General features: G+C 41.4%; 1 protein-coding gene across 1 annotated transcript in view; it reads left to right on the top strand.

Moving 5' to 3' along the window:
- The window catches only part of kif1ab (kinesin family member 1Ab), a 44,733-nt gene that overhangs the window by 6,058 nt on the left and 16,923 nt on the right, over nt 1–21,752 (top strand). The window contains exons 3-25 of the mRNA XM_066662123.1: nt 1,062–1,135; nt 1,270–1,449; nt 2,016–2,081; nt 2,172–2,350; nt 3,818–3,929; nt 4,122–4,199; nt 4,312–4,377; nt 4,759–4,776; nt 4,874–4,952; nt 6,105–6,183; nt 6,716–6,858; nt 9,719–9,852; nt 11,000–11,079; nt 11,168–11,243; nt 11,322–11,401; nt 12,932–13,122; nt 13,971–14,151; nt 15,764–15,836; nt 15,918–16,011; nt 16,099–16,247; nt 17,217–17,395; nt 18,615–18,752; nt 19,824–20,081. Of these exons, the coding sequence (XP_066518220.1) occupies nt 1,062–1,135; nt 1,270–1,449; nt 2,016–2,081; nt 2,172–2,350; nt 3,818–3,929; nt 4,122–4,199; nt 4,312–4,377; nt 4,759–4,776; nt 4,874–4,952; nt 6,105–6,183; nt 6,716–6,858; nt 9,719–9,852; nt 11,000–11,079; nt 11,168–11,243; nt 11,322–11,401; nt 12,932–13,122; nt 13,971–14,151; nt 15,764–15,836; nt 15,918–16,011; nt 16,099–16,247; nt 17,217–17,395; nt 18,615–18,752; nt 19,824–20,081 (2,707 nt within the window). The remainder of the gene's footprint in view (nt 1–1,061; nt 1,136–1,269; nt 1,450–2,015; nt 2,082–2,171; nt 2,351–3,817; nt 3,930–4,121; nt 4,200–4,311; nt 4,378–4,758; nt 4,777–4,873; nt 4,953–6,104; nt 6,184–6,715; nt 6,859–9,718; nt 9,853–10,999; nt 11,080–11,167; nt 11,244–11,321; nt 11,402–12,931; nt 13,123–13,970; nt 14,152–15,763; nt 15,837–15,917; nt 16,012–16,098; nt 16,248–17,216; nt 17,396–18,614; nt 18,753–19,823; nt 20,082–21,752) is intronic.

Genomic DNA, 21,752 nt, shown 5'->3' with positions numbered 1-21,752 from the left:
CAGTGCGGGTTAATGACCTCATTCCCACAATCCCAGGGATGGCACGCATCACCCCCTCGGACCTGTGTCTGTTGGATTAAAGAGATTTTGATGTTGTCTCTGTAAGATAAGCATGACCCATTTCCTGACCTGATGTTAAACACTCTTGACTCCAGCCAACCCACCTCATCATGAGCTCCACCCTTTAGCCACACGGTTTATCAGTTCCCTCTATTTCAGAGGAATCTGATTCTGAGCACAGAATCTGACAACTGGTGAAGGGCTAGAGGATGATTAATGCAACAGAAGTGTACACCAGCAATGGATTGGGAATAAAGTGGCCAGTAAATGTGTTGACGACTTTTCATTATAATGCATTCACATTCAAAGAAATTTGAATGAATTACTTTTACATTTAAGGTAGATACTTTTATTAATTATGACTTACAATTTGAATGATAGAAAGGTGAAGCAAACTCCCCAGAGGAGAGCAACTACAGCCCAGGTTCATCATATCAGCTGACAGACACCCACTTTGCCTGTCATCATGACATGTTGAAGCGAGTCAAGGAGGCCATCTCACCTACCTAGAGCATGAGACCAGTTGTGCTTTCTTGGCACTCCCAGCTTTGGAGAGTTGAGAAATCTCAAGGCATCAAACCAGCAATCTCACAGTGATAAAGCCAACCCCTAAGGTCGATTTATGGTCTACAGTGTAGCATGAGCAAGTGCTCTGTGCCATTTGTATTTGTGAGTTTCTGCAATTACACAATTACAGAGTGTAGCAGTATTACTTCTATTGTCTGTGAAGTCGACCTCTATATTCCTTATTTGATGCCATCTGGCAGATTTGTAGTGTGAAGAAAGGAGTTCATGGCCCCAGACGTCTATGGTTGATTTCTCCTTAACTTGATCTCTATTAGTCTGTGAGGTATGCGTTGTTGCGATACACAGTTACATTTCTGGGGAGGTGTGCGGCACACTACGAAGTGATGTGTCATGAACATGACTTTTAGAATGCCAAAATTGTCTGTGAAAACCATTTGTGTGATGTTGTCTGAATAATCTTTCTTCTTTTCCAGCAATCATCAACCCCAAACAGCCAAAGGAGAACAAGAGCTTCAACTTTGACTATTCCTACTGGTCTCACACATCGGTGAGCTCACACTATGTCAGATACCAATCAGTGGTCAAAAGGACCACTGGCCTCTTGCTTGAGTCGCTTGGTTTTAATGTATTAGAAGATTTGATCTGGTGTTTACATTTCTCTTTTCTCTCTGTGTGCTGCAGCCGGAGGACATTAACTATGCCTGCCAGAAACAGGTGTACAAAGACATCGGAGAAGAGATGCTCCTGCATGCATTTGAAGGCTACAACGTCTGCATTTTTGCGTATGGCCAAACTGGAGCCGGAAAGTCCTACACCATGATGGGCAAACAGGAGAAAGACCAGCAGGGCATCATTCCACTGGTAACATCTCATTTTCACTTCATTTATTAGTGATTTTTTTGGCATTGCACAGCAGTACAATGAAATTTGACTCACACACATGATTAAGGGCAATGAACACATAAAGTGAGCTGCCAATATGATGCCCTTGAAGTTGGAGGTTAAGTGTCTTGCTTAAGCTTTAAGCTTCAGCTGTGTATGGTAAGGATGAAACACACACCACAATTGGTGGGCTGCCACCTTAAATCCTTGGAAGCAGTTCGAGTTTAATGTTGCACTTAAGCTGTGGATGTTAAGGGATGACAAAGTGCTTTTCCTTCTCCCCACCCCCTCATTTTTGCTGCCACTCCAGAGGATCGAATCAGCGACCTTCTGTTCCCAAGCCCACTTCTCTAAGTTTAGACCACAGCTGTCTCTACAGTGTGTGGTTCATTTTATAACAGTAGTGGTGTCAAAGCACTTTTCCATAAATAATCATTAATAATTAATGAGCTGCCCCATTTCATGAAAAAAAGCTGTTGTTATCCATAAGATTTTGAAAAGTGTTGTTTATTGTCTGAACTGTTCATATCTCTTTTCTCTGACAGCTCTGCGAAGACCTGTTCACCAAGATTAACGACAATAATGACAACAACATGTCATACTCAGTGGAGGTGAGAATAGCGCCACAGTTTCCTAGCACAGCAGTCTCTGTTCAGATGTGTTTCAGATGAACTATAGCTATATTCTTGATGTAACCTCAGGTCAGCTATATGGAGATCTACTGTGAGCGTGTGCGTGACCTGCTGAATCCCAAAAACAAAGGAAACCTGCGTGTGCGAGAGCATCCGCTCATGGGGCCCTATGTGGAAGATCTGTCCAAGCTGGCCGTCACATCCTACAATGACATCCAGGACCTGATGGACTCTGGAAACAAAGCCAGGCAAGTGGACAGCAGCTGAACAGTTTAACAACCTGAAAAAAAGCTTTATCTGCAGTAAAGATTCAACACTATCCACATCATCATTAACAGCCAATGCAATAAGTACAGGAGCAGACACTAACACTAAGAGCTCCAGTCCAGAAGCGGGTGGAAATGTGCACTGATATAAACACACACTGCCCCTCCTCCATGCTGTTTATAGACATTAAATGTGCTTCTTTATTTTATATGCCCTGAACACAGCGGGTGAAGCAACAGCCTCTATTCCATTGCAGTAACACACTGTTTACTTCAGGAACTCCATCTCACACCTCAATCACATTATTCTACCATCTCCAACCAATCAACATGCTGTTTACTGTTAATATTCTCCACACACCGCTCAGTTTAACTCTGTAGCACAGGGGTGCTTAGTGTGTCAATCGTGATCAACCAGTTGATCACACCGTGCACTTATAATGCATGGTGAAATAATGTGAAATAGCTTTTTCCTCAGTGAAAATAAGTCCAAATATCATTCTAAACTCACTGATGATTGTAATCTCCCAATAGAAATGGTCTAATAAAACAAAACAAAAAAGGCTGTTGCTGAAATGAATCAAATGACACAAAAAGCTGCTGCAGAAATGAATGAAATGATTAAGTGAAATGAAAAAGACTGTTTCTGTTCAAAGCAACCACCCTCCCCGCCCGCTTTGGGTAGTTTGAAGTAGTCCATAAAACACATTCATTCACCAAAAAAAAAGAATATGAAAAAGTATATCTCAGTCTAACAACTGTGGAAACCCCTGCTGTAGAGTTTGTTTAGTAGGTGGAGCAGTGCACTTAGTGCTCCACCTCAGTCTCGACCTACAAGCACAACCATTGGCGCTTGAGACTCAGAACTCCATCTTTTATTACCTCACTACTGAAACTTCTGCATGAATTAGGGCATGCTTCATGCAAATGGTATGTAAATGAGTTGCTGGTAAGCAGGGGTTCATTTCACACACTGAAGCTGATTCATTCACTGCGCTCAGATCTCAGCTTGTTTCCACGTCCACGTCTGAATTAGATGATGAAGAGTGTCAGATCTCTTCAGATCAGGTCTTTTGTTCTCCTGAGGATGAGAATAACCAATCTGAAATTAAAAATACATGTCTGACTAGTTTTTCAACTATTAATAGCAAAATATGCTGTGACAGCTGCAAACATTGAAATCTTTAGTCACTTCTAGATAGCTCTAAATGTGATTAGATCAACCATTTTCTTGCTCAGATCTAGTTTAATCTAGATTATATCTTGGTCAGCATGGGGTGGTTTCCCAGACAGGGATTAAGCCTAGTCTTGGACTGTATCATTTTTTTCAATGGAAAATCATAATTCAAAATGTTATGTAGTCCAGGACTAGGCTGAATCCCAGTCTGGGAAGCCACCCTCATCTGTTCAACATTTTGTAAGATCGAAATCTGGCTTAAATTTTCACAGAACTGTGGCAGCTACCAACATGAATGAGACCAGCAGTCGCTCCCACGCAGTATTTAATATCATCTTCACTCAGAAGCGGCATGACAACGACACGGACAACACCTCGGAGAAGGTACATCCTACTGCTGCGCTCTAAAATTATAATGACGCATTTATTAGTTACTGAAAAGACTGATTCCTGCTCTCTAAAATGGTGATGCTGTGTGAGCATGCTGCTGACTAACGACACAGATGCACTGTGTAATTTACTGTGCATTAGAGAAAATGATTTGGCTGAGCTACAACATCTTCCACTTTGATGCAGGTCAGCAAAATCAGCCTGGTGGACTTGGCAGGCAGCGAAAGAGCTGATTCAACCGGAGCCAAAGGGACAAGACTGAAGGTGAGACTCTCATGGTCAGACTCTATGCTCAGGGATTATTTTCAGTGCGTCCAGTAAAGGAATCAAATGCTTTGGCCATGAAATGACTTGACTGTTATTGCTCTGTTTCTAGGAAGGAGCTAATATTAATAAATCTCTGACCACACTGGGCAAAGTCATCTCTGCTTTAGCTGAAATGGTGAGAGAGATTGTACTGAAATTTCTACTTATTTAGTTTTTTTTTGTTTGTTTTGTATGTCATCATCGCCAAAATTGAAGCTTTACAGGAAATGACCTTCTTAACTTACAGTGGAACTCAATGAAAAAAGACTTTATTCCAAGTAATTTTGGAGTTTCTATTGGTTTCTATTTCTGTCATGAAATGTTTACAAAGTGTGAAGGACAGCTGTTGTGTTTAAAAAATGTAGTAAACTAAACATCCACAAAAGTTTATATACATGTTTTCCTCAAACAGCGATATGCTGTTGATTTTGCAACTGATCTGTCATTTATTTGAGCTTAGCCAGCCTGAAAATCTAAGATTAAATCTAAATGTATCTTTCTTTCCATTTCTTTGTAGGACTCTCTACCAAACAAGGTAAAAACTGATGTAGGAACAGTTTGATGTTTTTGTGCTGATAATATATAAACATTCAAAGATTTAAAACCTGATACTGGTGCTTCTTTTTCTCCAGAACAAAAAGAAGAAGAAGGCAGAGAGCTTTATCCCCTACAGAGACTCAGTCCTGACTTGGCTGCTAAGGGAAAACCTTGGTATAAAAATATTATACTGTCGTGGGGTGGGGATCCCACTGCTCTGCATGTGCTATCACAGACCCAGCCCCCAGTACTCTTAAAACTTGGAAACTCAAAAGGGTGCCGGATTGCATCCAGCGAACCACAATCCAATGAGAGCCATTCACTCACCAGAGGTGGGGGAAAATACGAGTGTGCTGGAAATAAGGAACCAGTGCTCTACCAAATGAGCATTTACCACCTCTGCAGGTTTAATAGTCATGCCTCAGGATTGTGCGTTCAGGGTCTGCAGAGTGCAAGGCATTCCCACCCTTAAGGGCAAGGCCTCTCCCGGTGTTTCTCCTCAAAAGAGGTTCCCATCTTTTAAGTTTGAGATTGTGTGTTTCTGTGGTAGAGCAAAGAGACGACTGGTAACACTACACCCCCCCCCACAGGGGTGGGCAATCTTATCCGCAAAGGGCCGGTGTGGCTGCTGGATTTAAGTCCATTCGGGCTCAAGCACACCTGATTTCACTCCTTTAATTAGTTGGCTTGAGTAAAACAAATGATCATGTGACCTCCTGGTTGGTTGGAACAAAAACCAGCAGCCACACCGGCCCTTTGCGGATAAGATTGCCCACCCCTGCCCCACTACATCCCATAATAATAATTTGCTATGAACTAATAATTATTACCTAATTATTATTTATGTTTTTCCAAATCTTAGTCTATTTTTTGCTGTTCTGACTAGTTCTGGAGAAACTGGCTTCAAAATTCCAAATAATTTCCAGTTCCAAACTTCTTTTTATCCTTTATTATAAAAACTTCAAAGATGCTAGGATATTTCATAAGATTTAAAACATTTATAATGTCATGTTTCCACTGCATGGCTCAGCTTTACCACTGAGATTATATGTTTAGAATTTCATTAGAAGTTCTTGGTCTTGGAAATAACCCCCTTTGTAAAATAGCCTAATTCTGACCACATAACTTGAAACTTACATTATATTTGGAGCTTTATAATATCATAATATATACATCAGTTGCTCATAGGTTGATATGAACAATAAGCAATACACTTGGAGGTCTGTCGTGCCCCCAGTTGTTTCTCCCTTGCTGTTAATTTGCCATAATTTATCATTGAACTAATTTGCATATTTATGTTGTGCATATGATGTTGTGTTTGTATAGGTGGAAATTCACGCACAGCCATGGTAGCAGCTCTCAGTCCTGCAGATATCAACTATGATGAGACCCTGAGCACCCTCAGGTAACACTATATTAAAGCTGAATATTGTAAGTTTGGTGAGTTTTGGGGAATTGGAAATCTCTGGTGGAAATATGTAATTGCACTGGGAGAACATTTTGTAATGGGGGTTGTGCTGTTTCAATAGATTTATCTGAAGATTGTGTGTCCACATTAAAGGTGTGTTCAAACTGAATTGAATCAGTTCTTGGTAATGGAAATATCTTATAGAATTAGAGTTGTGTTAGATGTTGGCCCCACCAACACCACCCCCACAAGCGTTTCTAGGTGGTCTCCCATCCAAGTTCTGACCAGGCTCAAACCTTCTTAGCCTCAGCTGTTTTGACGATCAGGTGTTATCACTACTGGATGATGTATATCTCTAGTCAAGAAAAGCTTTTGTAGGTATGGTGTAGCCTTATTAACAGTGGCCTACAATAAAGTAGATAATGCTGATCACTTGTGTTCATGGTTTAACCATTTAAAACTCCCACACCAAGCGCACTCTACATTTAAGATCACAAATGTGCCTATCGTTTGTTTACCTGCTGCTCAGGTACGCAGACCGAGCGAAGCAGATCCGCTGCAACGCCGTCATCAATGAAGACCCCAACAACCGCCTAGTGCGTGAACTGAAGGAGGAAGTGGCTCGACTCAAGGACCTGCTCTATGCCCAGGGTCTTGGGGACATCATTGAAAGTGAGTGATCAGTCATCACACTCTCACCTCTTTAAATTATCTCACATAGATTTGCCTATAACATTCAAATCTGACCTCCTTGTTTCCACACTCCTTGCCCATTCTCTCAGCCCCACTGATCATAAAGGAGCACTTTTTAGTTCTACAATTACAGACTGTAGTACATATGTCACTCTGCATACTTTTAAAATCCCATTTCACCCTGATCTTCAGTGTTCAGGACCCCCACAAAGCAGGTCTGACACGCTGCAGTGACACTGATGTGGTGGTGATGGTGTGTTAATGTACGCTGCGCTGGTACAAATGGATCAGACACAGCAGTACTGCTGGAGTTTTTATAACCCTGTGTCCACTCACTGTCCACTCTGTTAGGCACTCCTACCTCGTTGGTCCACCTTGTAGATGTAAAGACATTAGCTCATCTGTTGCTGCACAGTGTGTGTCAGTTGTCCTCTAGTCCTTCATCAGTGGACATAGGACGCTGTCGGCTGGGTGTTTTTGGTTGGTGGACTATGCTCAGTCCTGCAGTGACACTGAGGGTTTTAAAAACTGCAGCACTGAAAATTATACACCACCCAGATCATACCTGCTCTGTGGGGGTTTTGACCATTAAAAACATGGTGAAATGGGGTTTAATAAGTATGCAGAACAATATATGAACTACATTCTGTTACTGAAGAACTACAAAGTGCTCCTTTGTGGTCAGCGAGTGCAGAAACAAAGAGGTGATTTTAATGTTTCATTTATGAAAACATGGATAAAGGTACTGATTAAGTTGGTTGCTGCTACTGTTTTTAGCAGTGTGATATACTTGTGTTCACATTATAGAGAATACTTGAAGCGGTTGATGCTGATGTGGGACGTTACCTCATGTTAACTGATGGTCTGAAGGGTCTGTTACTCTCTAGCTTGTAGCTCCAGAGCCACACTCAAACACTAAAACTTCATGAACCACAGAAGTCTTTGCTAGTCAGCTACGTTTGGTGTTGGGCGATGAATGCTGATTATTTTCTGAGCTAAACGATCCCTGGTAAAGTCATAATGTCAGTGTCCTGAGAAAAACAAGTGAATGGTGTGCGTTTATATTTCAAGCATTTGTCTCTTCTCCTGTCTCTCTTTCTCTCAGCATATCGACCTACCGGGCTTGGAATAACGGCTATGAAATGTGTGTATTTGTTCGAAAACCGGGTGCTTTTGCAGCTCACTTAGGCTGAAGCAGGTTGCTCTGGAACATCACAGTCCTAAATGCTCCCAAAGTGAACGGATACTGGGCAAGCCTAGTTTGCTGGACCGCCATAGCATTTATCATACAGATGTCTCAGGAATCTTCAGCCTTGCAGAGTCACTTTCTTAAGTTGGAACAGAAAATTCAAATTAGAAATTGGTGAATAACCTGAATGTTAGCCTCATAAACAGTCTTATTTAAATATAATAAATAAATAATATAAATGTTTGAATACTCTCACACTAGAAGCACAGAGGGGCGGCACGGTGGCGCAGCAGGTAGTGTCGCAGTCACACAGCTCCAGCGGCCTGGAGGTTGTGGGTTCGATTCCCGCTCCGGGTGACTGTCTGTGAGGAGTTGGTGTGTTCTCCCCGTGTCCGCGTGGGTTTTCTCCGGGTGCTCCGGTTTCCTCCCACAGTCCAAAAACACACGTTGCAGGTGGATTGGCGACTCGAAAGTGTCTGCAGGTGAGTGAATGTGTGTGTGTGTCTGTGTTGCCCTGTGAAGGACTGGCGTCCCCTCCAGGGTGTATTTCTGCCTTGCGCCCGATGATTCCAGGTAGGCTCTGGACCCCCCGCGACCCTAAATTGGATAAGCGGTTACAGATAATGGATGGATGGATAGAAGCACAGAGAGCTTTTTTTCTTTTTTTTTAAATTTAAGAAGCAAGTATATAATCAAACAAGAAACTGGTAAATAAACTACGTCTGGTGGTTTTGCTAATGTGTTTTTTCTTAATCTGAAATGGACCTTGTTAACCAGAGGTGGAACAGCTTAATTCAGACAGCAAAAACATAGTAAGTCTTTGCTTCTCCTTCTTTTCCACAAAATTTTCAATACTGGCCCCTCGGATTACAGTAGTGAGCTGGGGTAAAAACATTAGAATCCACATAAAATACAGTATATATTTTTAGACTTTGACCAAATGACAACCAGAAGCCAGGGTAAGGTAGCATTATGCTAACAGCTGTATTTTAGCAGATCTTGAATGCGGTCACGAGTAGCAGATGTTGTGAGAATAGTATCTCTGCAAGCCAGAAGCAGATCAGAGTTGGAGGTACAACTTAACACTAAACATCTCCCTAACCTCTGTCTGCAGCGCTAAGCGATCCAGCAATAGCCCAGTTTGTCCATGCAGCAGAGGGGTTTGTGGTGCTCCAGGATTTTTCTGCTGCTGGTTTTGCTCTTAGCCCCTTTGCCTCATTGACGGCACGTTTCTAAGCTAACGGCTCAGGCATGATTACAATACTGAAATGAATTTGAGGCATTAGTGACTGAAATATTTAACACAAACACAATAGTGTATCCTGCTATCAAGGTGATAAAAAAAAGTCTGGTTGCTTATTGGCTAATCAAGAGCCCTCAAATTTATGACTGTTGATTGGCTGCATTCTTTACTTATAAGTTTCTCCTATAAGAAGAATATGCTTTCTCATGCTTTCCACTCTTTCTTGCTCCTTGTTCCTTTTCCTTAATTCTCCGTTTCTCTGACGTTCACTCCTTCCCTCAATTCTCCTGCCTTGTGCTCCCATTCTCTTTTTTATCATCCCAAAATGTGCTGGCCAGATTTGTCCAATTACAAGACTAATGTCAGTAGTCTCCAGGCTGTCAGTCAACGGGGTGATCTCTCCACAGTGACCAATGCCATGACTGGGATGAGTCCATCCCCGTCTCTGTCTGCTCTGTCCAGCCGAGCCGGCTCCATCAACAGCCTGCACGACCGAATCATGTTCAGCCCCGGCAGCGAGGAGGCCATCGAGAGGCTGAAGGTATCAGGGATGAGTGGATAAATGAAAGGATAAAAAATAGTGGTCACTTGCATAACTCATCTTGAACCATTAACCTAGAAATTCATTACTGGGTTGGGTCATTTTATGGAAAGACACTCCCTCTAAACACAAGTGTGCACTGCCGCACTACAGCTGGAGGAGTCCAAATTAGAGTGAAAGCTCTGGAGAAGGGAGCGCAGTGGAGCTTTTTACTCCTGTCCTGTCTGTGTTCTGTTGTATGGAACGGTGGAGTTTTTTTTAGCTACTGCCCTTTTGCAGTTTTATTATTTTCACTATCAGCATTTGGGCTGTTGATTGATCACATTCTAAAATAAATGGCTGGCTCCATCTTTATTTATATCAGATTCAACAGATTCAAATTCATCTCCTAAACTTGTGGTTCCCAAAAAGAGGGATGCTATTGCCGGTGGGGGTTCAGGAAGGCAAATGTATGAGATACAAAATGCATGCCACTTGTATTTATTCCACTGTACCATTTAGAATAAGACTACACTTATAAATTGCTGTAAATGGTTTAGATGTAAAAGTAATTAATAATCATTTAAAAGCTATAGATAGTATGTGCAACAGTGACCTGTTGTTTTCCAGATAGTGAACCCAATCCACCTCCAGTTAAACCTCAAATCTCTGGATACTGACCTTATTTGGTCTCCTCCGTGAGTTGACATTAATGTATTCAGTTAAATGCTTATGGCAGTTGTTCCCATATGTTTTCTGCTGTGCCCCACTTGACACACGACACACACATTTACTTCCAAATTCCACTGGAATTTATTTTAAACCTTGTGATTCATGCAAACCTTATATAATAATAATAATAATAATAATAATAATAATAATAATGTGACAAATCACATTTACAGTGAAATTGGTACCAATTTTAGATAATTATGCAAGTGACCACATGGATGGATGTTCTTCTCACTAAAATTAGCATGAATTTAAGCCATTGCTGCTGGGAAACGGTCACTATCCCAGTTCCTTGACTTTGATTTTGTGTTAAATGGTTAGTACCTGGACGTTGAATGCCATTCCCTAATTCTGAGACATGGAAACGTCTTTTCTCATGCAAGATCTTTCTACTGTTATTATTGACCTCCTTCATTGAGACGTTCGCTGTCATTAGGAAACTGAGAAGATCATAGCAGAGCTCAATGAGACCTGGGAGGAGAAGCTGCGCCGTACAGAGGCCATCAGGATGGACAGGTCAGACTTCAGCCTTCAGGAACTGCATTCATACTCTTTTCTCATACAGTGGATACTCAAGCCTGAGTGTGTCTGCTGTTCTCTGTAGGGAGGCTCTTCTGGCTGAGATGGGAGTGGCGATGAGGGAAGACGGAGGCACGGTTGGAGTGTTTTCCCCCAAGAAGGTGTGTTCACTGAAGAGTTCACTTGTTCTCATTGACAGATCATTGAGGAGTTAGTGACAGCAAAATTCTACTTTTCAGACGCCTCACTTGGTCAACCTGAATGAAGACCCACTGATGTCTGAGTGTTTGCTCTACTATATCAAAGATGGAATCACCAAGTAAGAAAGTTTACAGTCTACAGCAAAGTCTCAAAAATTATTAACAAAGTTATTGTTCTATTTTCCTGATTGTGATTTACCATGTACATATATTGTGACTAGGGATGGGCAGTATCCACATTTTTCATATCGTAATACTGTCTCAAAATAATATCTCAGTATATGGTATGGGGTAATATACAATATATGGTATAGCTAAACACAGCCCGATTGGCAGTCATTGAGTTCCCAAAGTGCCCCCTCTCTGTGGCTCTCTTAAATGCATATGATCATTTTAGCCGGCTTTTAAAGACACAGAACCGAAATTTGACACACCACACACACGTCATAAATACCGTCCTCATTTTAAGATACCTTCCACATTTTAAAATACTGTGATATATGGTATTATCGTTATACCATGACTAATTGTGACTAATGGATTTTAAAAAACACTCTAGCACACAAAAACAATTCAACCTAAAAGCTACATGCAGTGATCTTGCCTTTCATCTGTACATGTACAACTTGGGCAGCAACAGCACAGTGTTTTCTTGTTGTTTTCTGTGTGGAGAACATACTGTTGGTGTGGATGCTTTTTTTATTTGAAAAAGGAGGACAGATGTGTTTTCAAAAATGTCAAGATGCACATAAAAAGACCTGGGTGGAGTATCTGTGGCCTGATCATTTTTACTGTGACATATCAGCACCAGATGGGAGGTTAGGATTCAAAAACAGAACTTTAATACACAATATGTAAACACAGGCACAAAATTCAGTCAGAGAGCTGGAAAGAAAAGGTGTCCAAAAGAAAGCACAAGGGTTCAGAGTACACAAAATCCAAAGGTCAGGACAGGCAAAGGGGTCTAAAACTATGAGGATTAGAAGTAGGGAAAGGCTTGGAATTGCAGCAGAACTGAACATACATCTCAGAGAACTAAAGAGAAGGAATAGCTTTTAAACCTGGAGAAATGTGTAGGTGAAATTAATCTCGTAGTCATGGGAACCCTTTAGTACTTTGCAGAGGACCTCTGGTGTCCAGGATGCATGCATACACACACACACACACACACACACACACCAGGCAGGTCCTAGTTCTCTTTTATCCAATCAGAGTCCTGAAATCCTGAACCAGTCCAGTGCAAGGCAGATATATACAGAATCAGCATAACTGTATATTGTGACATTGTATCATTTTGTTAGGATGATCATCATATGGCACAATCCTTTAAACAAGTTTTTATTTATTTATACATTTATTTATTTTACCACATTTGATTTTGTATCTACATGAATGACATTAAGTAGACATTGAACATTGCACCTTTTAAAATAGATACATGCATGACATTAAGGACATTTCATTCTAAAAACAGGGCTGCTCATGTCCTTTTTCAATACTGAGATTTATGTGAATGGCTTACTTGCATGTTTTAATTATTTCTTTTGGCACAATTCCTGTAAATCAAGACAAATACCAACAATTAAATTCAACTTTCCCTCTATGTCCATCATGTCTTTTTGTCTCACAAATCACACTCTGTCTTTTAGAGTTGGCCGTGAGGATGCCAGCTGTAGGCAGGATATTGTCCTGAGTGGTCACTTCATTAAGGAAGAGCACTGTATCTTCACAAGTAGCACCAGCACATCAGGAGAGGGAATGGTCGTCCTGGAGCCATGCAGTGATGCGGAGACCTATGTCAATGGCAAGAGAGTGACAGAACCAACTGTGCTCAGATCAGGTGAGTCTGCAGCATCAGGGATAAACTTGGGTGATGCACTGTCAGGCTGCATGGGCCTCATATCTGTGGTGGGTGGAGTAAAGGGTTTTCAGTGCTGTGCAGTTCAGCTCTGCACAGCCCGACAGTGCACCCTGACACACGTGTTGATCATTAAAAAACAGTTTCTTAGAGAGAGCATATTTCAGCGAGTGTTTCTGGAGAAACAGAAAAGTTTGAAAATAAGAGAAGTTAGAAGGTTATTCAATGTTTAGAAGCATAGCTGGCTACTTGTGGTTCAGCACACCACAGCAGATGATATTTCAGCGAACTGAGGCTCAAAACACACACATTTAGAGATAAAGCCGTATACCTTCCTCTTTCTTTTAACCCAATCTCAGCACTAAGCTCACAACTGCGGTGGGCTATTGGGCTTGTGTTTATTTGCCACTTGTTTGTAGAGTGTGACATCAGCAGTCATTGGGCTCCCACAGCACCCACCTCCCTGTGGCTCCCTTAAAATCACATGAATTAACTCTTTGGCCACCGACCAGAAATTTGACACACCACACATATGTCATAAATATTGCCCTCATTTTGAGTTACCATCCATATTTTTAAATACTGCGCTATACAATATTACCTTTATACCATGCAACCCTAGCCCCAAAGCACTTTGCATTATCCCCACCAACATTAACATTTTAACAGCCAAACAAACTTTCCTAGGAAAAGGCCTTCATTTACATTACATTTACAGCATTTAGGGGACGCTCTTATCCAGAGCGACTCACAAAAGTGCTTAGAGTTCAAACAGAATGTTTATCCTCGCTAGTACAAATAGGTGCTGGAGCTGGTTTCTGTGTTTTCAGGGAACCGTATCATCATGGGGAAGAGCCACGTTTTTCGCTTTAATGACCCAGAGCAGGCCAGACAGGAGCGGGAGCGGACACCCTGCGCTGAGACCCCTGTGGAGCCTGTGGACTGGGCCTTCGCTCAGAGAGAGCTGCTGGAGAAACAGGGCATAGACATGAAACAGGAGATGGAACAGAGGTAAGAGGGAGATATTCTGTCAGATGCAACTGATTTACAGTCTATTATTCCAATAAAACTTTGCTACTATAAAGCTCTTAAGTCATGCTCACTAATTCTCTGACCACATGATTTTAATTAATTTTAAACCCTAGTTTTTACGGAATATTCACCCAATAATTAGTCATATATAATTCCGCCTGTTAGCTGAACTTTCCCATCACACACGGACACTGGGAGGACAAGCGCATGCTTGCTTTCAATATTGGATGTCTACCTCCACCTCACACACTGCCATAAAAGCAGAATTATGTGCAGCCCAATGTGCTGGAATAGAGTGCCCTCTGCAGACAGAGGCCCATGCTTGCTGCATTGTTCACTTCTTTAATACATTTTTGACAAATTATATATTCAGTAATGACCTGTTTTTTCACAACAAACTATGACAAAATGTTTTCGCACTTTTCATCAGTGAATGGAAATTGATGATGTCAAAACCTGATAAATTACCTATTATTTCTTATCAAAAATAGAAAATCAGAAGGAAATAAAACAGGAAAATGCTCCATCTGTTTTTAGTTTTCTATTTTGAGAGTCGACTCCTCTTCACAAATTACAATAAATGTATGCCACCGCTCATTGTGAACAGCGATGTGGCTTTGGAATCAGACTCAAAGAAACACTAGATATTCCGTATGCCCCATGCCACAGGACTGTTAGGAGTAAAGGTTTACTTTTAAAAGAAAAAAAGTGGACTCATGCAATTTTAAACCGAAATCTCTACACATTCCTAAAAGAAAACATGATTTGCACAATCATTGCAGAAGTGTTTTCTTTTGCGGTGTGTTCTTTGTGTGTAAAATGATTTTAGAGTTTGCATAAAAGTTGTCTAAACAGAAAGACAGCAGTGGGAAAGACATTTAAAGTAAGCTTTGTTAGTGAAGAGGAGTTGACTCCCAAAAATCAATTCTTCTATTCTATTCTTCTATCTGTCTGTCGCTTGTATTAACTGTTAGCCAGTGATTCATAGAGTTGAGTCTTGGAGTTGACTCAGTCTCGGTTTGCGATGCCTTTTTTTTGCGCACATTGAAAATAAAATATTAATGTTAAATAAATGCTAAATGTATTTGAAGAAAAAGGTGGACAGATTTGTTTGTGGCCAACTATAATAATAATAATTATTATATAATAATAAAGATAATAATAATTAAATAATACCTCTGAAATAGTAACCTTTAAAAAACAATTTTTATTTTATGGAAACTAAAACTAGACTAATATACTGTACTTTTAGTTTTGTCAACTAAATCTGGTCTAAAATTAACACCAATTTAGACGAGACTAAAACTAATACACATTCTTTGCCAAAAGACAGTTGCCAATATTAATATTGGTTGGCTGTCATTGTGTCTTGGGATTAGAGGTGGCAAGAAACACCCCTACCCCAGAGATTAAAGCCATTTGTGCTCTCTTAGGACTCACAGGTGATGAAACCCTGATCTCCCGATGATTGGACCAATGCTTAAACCTCAACATTTGCTTAGTACCCAACCGTCCTTAACCTCCTGAGGCTTGCTTTGTTCCGATCCAAGTTCCACCCCTGATATCCATCTGTTAAATGCTGTGTTTCCAGGTTGCAGGAGCTGGAGGACCAGTATCGCAGAGAGAGAGAGGAAGCAAGCAACCTTCTTGAGCAGCAAAGGCTGGTAAGACTTGACTTTCACAGCTCCATAGAAGGCAACAAACAGAGCTTCAGCTGCTTCACTAAACTATTATTTACTTCTCAGGATTATGAGAGCAAGCTGGAGGCTCTTCAGAGGCAGGTCGACTCACGATATTACCCAGAAACCACAGAGGAAGAAGAGGAACCAGAGGAAGAGGGTGAGAAATAAACACTCTGTATTTACACACATTCAGAAATAACTCTTCTCTGAGTTTCTGTAAAACCCATGATGTTTCTTTGTGCAGTGGCGTGGACCAAACGGGAGACGGAGCTGGCTCTCTGGGCTTTCCGTAAATGGCGTTTCTATCAGTTCACCTCCCTTCGAGACCTGCTCTGGGGTAATGCCATCTTCCTCAAAGAGGCCAATGCCATCAGTGTAGAGCTCAAGAAGAAGGTGAGCAGCTCTGCTGCTTCCTCTGGGTTTGGGGAACTGTGTTCCTATTATTTTAGCGGTAGAAATACGTTTTAAGCAATTTTTGTGTAAAATATATTTGTAATTTCAAATTCAAACACTCTCCTGTTCCTACGTCATCTTGTGGTAACTGATGCATAGTATTATGTATAAAATAAATAACCTAAAAATGAAGTAGTGTGAAAAAAGCTGCATTCGTTATGAGCTCCATCAGGAAAAAGGACTGCAGAGTTTGGTTTAGACAATTTAAAGAAGGGGGTTTCAGTGTTGTAGTGTATTAAAACAGTCGTCCCTCGCCACTACGCGCTTCACCTTTCGCGGCTTCAGTGCATTGCGGCTTTTTCTAAAATATTAATGGGAAAAATATATTGCGGATTTTCACTATTTCGCGGGTTTTCTTCGGAACTCGATCGGTGGAAAATATATATTTGATGAATTTTTACATGAAAAAATCCCAAAATGTATAAAAATATATTCAAAATATTAATCCTAACAATAAAGGAATGTTGTAAATCATAAAATATTACGAATGACAGTATATAGTGCATATTTACTCTTGGAAACGAATGGTTATTAAGGGAATGGGAAAGCTTTATGTAGTTTAGAAGTGTGGGGGAGGGTTCATAAAACCTTTGAATAGTGTATAAATACTTATAAATATAGCGGCCCTACTTTGCGGATTTTTGATTATCGCGGGTGGTCCTGGAATGTAACACCCGCGATAAACTTCATTTTTAGTATTTTTTGGTTTTAATAAAATGACAAAAGACAAGGAGAATGTTTAAATTTTGAATTACAATTATACATTACACCAAAATGCTTTAAAACGTGTTTGTAATATTTGGGTCTCTCATCTCTTGTATTTTACACAGGCAACAGCAAAGTCATCCACACAGAGACTATAGTGTTGTTGCTCATAACTGATCATTATAATGTCTGTCCTCTCTCTAGGTTCAGTTCCAGTTTGTGCTGCTGACGGACACACTCTACTCTCCACTTCCTCCTGATCTCCTGCCCCCCAGTGTAGCTAAGGACAGAGAGAAAAGACCCTTCCCTCAGACCATTGTAGCTGTGGAGGTCCAGGACCAGAAGAATGGGGCCACACACTACTGGACTTTAGAGAAGCTGAGGTGCGGTGAAGTGCTGTGTTTGTAGCACAGTGTGGTGTGTTTGGTGTGGTACAGTGGTAACACCATTGGCTCACATGTGAGAAACCTGGGGTCGATTCCATGTCTGGGCAACCAGTCTGTGCTACACCAATAAGAGTCCTTGGGCAAGACTGCTAACACTGCATTGGCTTATCTGTAATACCAGAAACCTTGTAAGTCGCTCTGGATAAGAGCATCTGCCAAAATGCCATAAATGTAAATAATTGTAAATGTATAAATGTGGATGTAAAGATAGGGCAGGCATCTAGATGCCTGAATGACTTCTGTCCATGTTTATTAATAACAGTGAGAAATATATTGTCAGAAACCAAATAATCCGTTTTACTTATTTTGAGGGAATTTTGTAATGATTTAGTGAAGACATATTATGAAGAAATATCTTGTTCAGTGCATGATCACATTAATGTGTGAATCTAGGGCCCACCAACCCACACACTGTGAAACAAGACCAACCAGTCAGTTTTCTGTGTGCTGCCCAAGTCAGAAAACATAGGATAAAACGAGCGGTTCTGATACTGGTCCGCTTCAGAATTGCCCCACCTCCTCGTCTGAGTCTGTCCAATCACAGCGCTGGGCCCATGTTTATGTGAAAGTGCAAAGACGAGGTTACACACAGCAAAACAGTCAAAACAAGCACTGGGAAATAAGAGCACTGAGTAAAATTGCTAAGGACCCCCAAAGAGCATGTATGATTTGGGTGGTGGAATACTCTCAGTGCTGCAGTGGCACTGATGTGGTCGTGATGTGTTAGTGTGTGTTGTGCTGGTACGAGTGGATCAGACACAGCAATGCTGCTGTGAATAGTTCATCAACCAAAAACATCCAGCCAATAGCGTCCTGTGTCCACTGATGAAGGATTAGAGGATGAACAACACACACTGTGCAGCGACAGACGAGCTACTGTCTCTGACTTTACATCTACGGGGTGGATAGGGGAGGAGTGTCTAACAGAGAGGACAGTAAGTGGACACGTGGTTTAAAAACTCCAGCAGCACTGCTGTGTCTGATCCTCTCGTACCAGCACAACAGACAATAACACAACACCACCACTGCACTGCACCACTGAGGATGATCCACCACCCACATTATACCTGCTCTTGAAGTTATGGGTGTTGTTAATATTAAGGCTGAAATGTTTATTTTGTGCCTTGTGTTAAAGTTTTGGCCATTCTCTCTGCAGACAGAGGCTGGACCTGATGAGAGAAATGTACGATCGTGCTGCAGAAGTGCCCAGCACTGCCATGGAGGACTGTGACCACACGCTGACCGGTGGTGACCCTTTCTACGACCGATTCCCCTGGTTCCGTCTTGTAGGCAGGTCAGTACACAATCAGGTCAAGTATGTGTGTGTGTGTGTGTGTGTGTGTGTGTGTGTATGGCATGTACCTGCTTTGAGATACAGCAGCTGAGCTTCTGCCTTCATTAACACTGCGCTGTGCAGAGTAAACCTGAGTCTGATTGGAGCATCAAGCTGAATCCAAGGTGTTGCCCTCAAAGAATGTCAGGATCAGAAGCTTTGTACATTTCAGTTAAGAGTAAGGTATGGTAAAGTCTGTAACTGGTCTGTGGTTACAAAGCCACAGAAAACTTGTATCCCCAAATAAACATTGGAAGAAATCAGCTTGGAATTTTGCAGGAATGCCCCATAGGAGAGAGGAAAATGGGGAGAGAGCGATTGAGAAAGAATGTGAGGTTTGCCTGTGTATATAAATAGTGCACATGTAGATGTTGGTACTTAAAAAATGGCCTGAAACATTAGAGTCGGCCCTTTGTATTCACAAGTTCCGCATCCAAAGATTCATACAATCTCATACCAAAAATAATCCAAAAAGAAGAAGAATTTGAAGTGTCAGAGATTGCCCAGCTGATCACTTTGACTGTGTGTGTGTGTGTGTGTGTGTGTGTGTGTAAATGAGTGCTCATTTGATTGCGCTTCAGAGTGTGTTCAGACATGTGTTTGTGTGTGGGGATGTTTTAAAGACAGAAAGAGTGAGAAAGAGAGAGGAGGGGGGTCTGTATGAAGTGTATGTGATTGATTGTGTCATCAAACATGAAAGTGCACATCATTGTTGTCCAAAAAACAGGCAAAGAATGTGGGCACCATTATGTCTAATTAATGATAAAGTAGCACTAAGTAGCATTTTTACAGTAAAATTACAGCTGCAATATCATTGTGATGCTCCACTGAGCTCTTAACTGGGAGAGTAGAGCCTGTTTCATTGCTACTCTGAGTTCTGCACTGCAGAAACTGCACTACCTTTTGGGGGAGGATAGGAAAAGATGTAGAAATAAGTGGTGATTTGTGTGTTTTTTGGACAGAGACGACATGAGTGTGTGTGTGTGTGTGTGTTTTGTACTAACCCAGTTCCCGTGTCTCCGGCTGCTCCAGCACCCCAATACTGAACACGTGCATGAGCGAGCGCATGAGTGACCCCACCCCCTCCCCCACCCTCTCCGACTCCGAGTCTGACATAACCGAGCTCGCAGACGAGCGGCATTATGGGAAGGTGGAGGAGGAGTTGGAGGAGGAGTTGGAGGACCTGGACGCTGATGTCTTTGCGGAGGACGGGGGCTCAGAGCCGCAGGAGGCCAGCGAAGGCCAGGACCCCTTTTACGACCGCTGGCCTCTGTTCAGTTTAGTGGGAAGGTTGGTGAGGCTTTGGGAGTTCAGCTGCTGCCAGAGGAAGCCAGCTCTTTCACAGCTCTTTCAGGCTGTGTCTGAAAACGGGGGCCTCGTGACCACTCTATAGGGTCTTACTTATTTATTTTCATATTTTCTCTTTTACAAATTAGTATTAATTGTTCAAAACCAGCACTATAACATGATGTGCTATAAATACTGTGCAGTTTGTGAGAGTGTAGCACAAGCATTTCTCAGATTTTGAAAATAACAGTGTTCCGTTTTGGATTAAAGCTAATTTAATGGTAGTCTTAGGGTTTGGTGTTGACGATAGCATACAACATGCTGCTGTTTTTAATCTTTTGGATTATAAGTGTTAAGGTTTAATCTCAGCCACGGGATTATGGTTACATTTGGGGTTATGTGTAATGTTAGCCTAGGTGTAAGCCATAGCATTACACAAGCATAAAAAGGTGTGCCATGTTTAATCTTTTGGAGCTTAGAGTTACCTTTAGGTTTAAAGTTAAGGTTAGGTTTAGTGTTAGGTTTAGTGGTAGTTTTAAGGCAGATTTTTCATGCTTGGTTGCCAGAGACTCACCTGAACTTCTCCTAACATAAATAGTACACAGTTGTTACCAATGTAAATACCAATTCCAATTTAATGTCATAAACAATTTGCAAAACATGGAAACGTTTTTTTTTTTTAACATATGTATGAGATCACTTTGCAAACCGTCTGATTAGCTTAGCCTAGCTTTCTCTTCCCAGCTTAGCATGTTAGCATGTTTTGTGATCATGTTATAAATGGTGCTGAAATGAAGGGTGCCCCATTAAGTCCACCCTGTTTGCTCTAGCCCTTGCCCTTTCCATGTTCCTGAGATATGAAAATTAGGGTGTAGCGTGCATGCTGCAGGGGCAGGGTGTCATCAGTTACAGACACCCTTTTTGACAGGAGATGTCAAAAAGTGTAAAATGTCATTTAGTCATAAATTAAGTGTGGCCACAGATTCAGCTCTACAGCATTTTTATTTCTTTAGAGAAACAACTGTTTGAGTCAAACAGTTAAAAGCAGTTTTCAAAGATAGTATAACTTACTGTTGTTGGATTCTGCTGTGTTGTACTAGGGTAATGCTCATATCTGTGGGAAGCTGTGGACTCAGGCACTGTGCTTTTATTTTTGTTTTTAGTAAAGAACTATAACGTTAGCAGGGGCAGACATAACAGGTTAGACATGAAATTAAGTTGGGTCCATTATCAGCTGCAGTATCTGTAGGAGCTGTGGTTGTTACTCATGATGTGCAGTAAATAAAAGAGAACGTGAGAAAGAATTCTTTTTCCACCCTGATAGTGATCAATTTAAATCCTCTGATGATTAAAGCCAACATCTAGCTGCTTCAGAACCGTAAACAAACCCTGTAATGAACAGGCCTAGCTACGTCACAACCTGCCCGCATTTACTCTGGAGTCTGCTCGTGTACACACCTGTGTCCATCACATTGCCCTGCACACTTTGCTAAAAGCTAAAACCCTCCCTAAAGTGCATCCTAAAACAGTTTGCATAGATAAACATAAAAGAAAGGATAGACAGAAGTAGAAAGCTTGTTCTCTCTCTCTCTCTCTCTCTCTCTCTCTCTCTCTCTCTCTCTCTCTCTCTCTCTCTCTCTCGCTCTCTCTCTCTCTGGGACACCTCCAGCTGTA

Source organism: Hoplias malabaricus, chromosome 1, assembly GCF_029633855.1.
Source record: "Hoplias malabaricus isolate fHopMal1 chromosome 1, fHopMal1.hap1, whole genome shotgun sequence".
NCBI classification, from domain to species: domain Eukaryota; kingdom Metazoa; phylum Chordata; class Actinopteri; order Characiformes; family Erythrinidae; genus Hoplias; species Hoplias malabaricus.
This window is presented reverse-complemented; position numbering and strand designations above follow the sequence as displayed.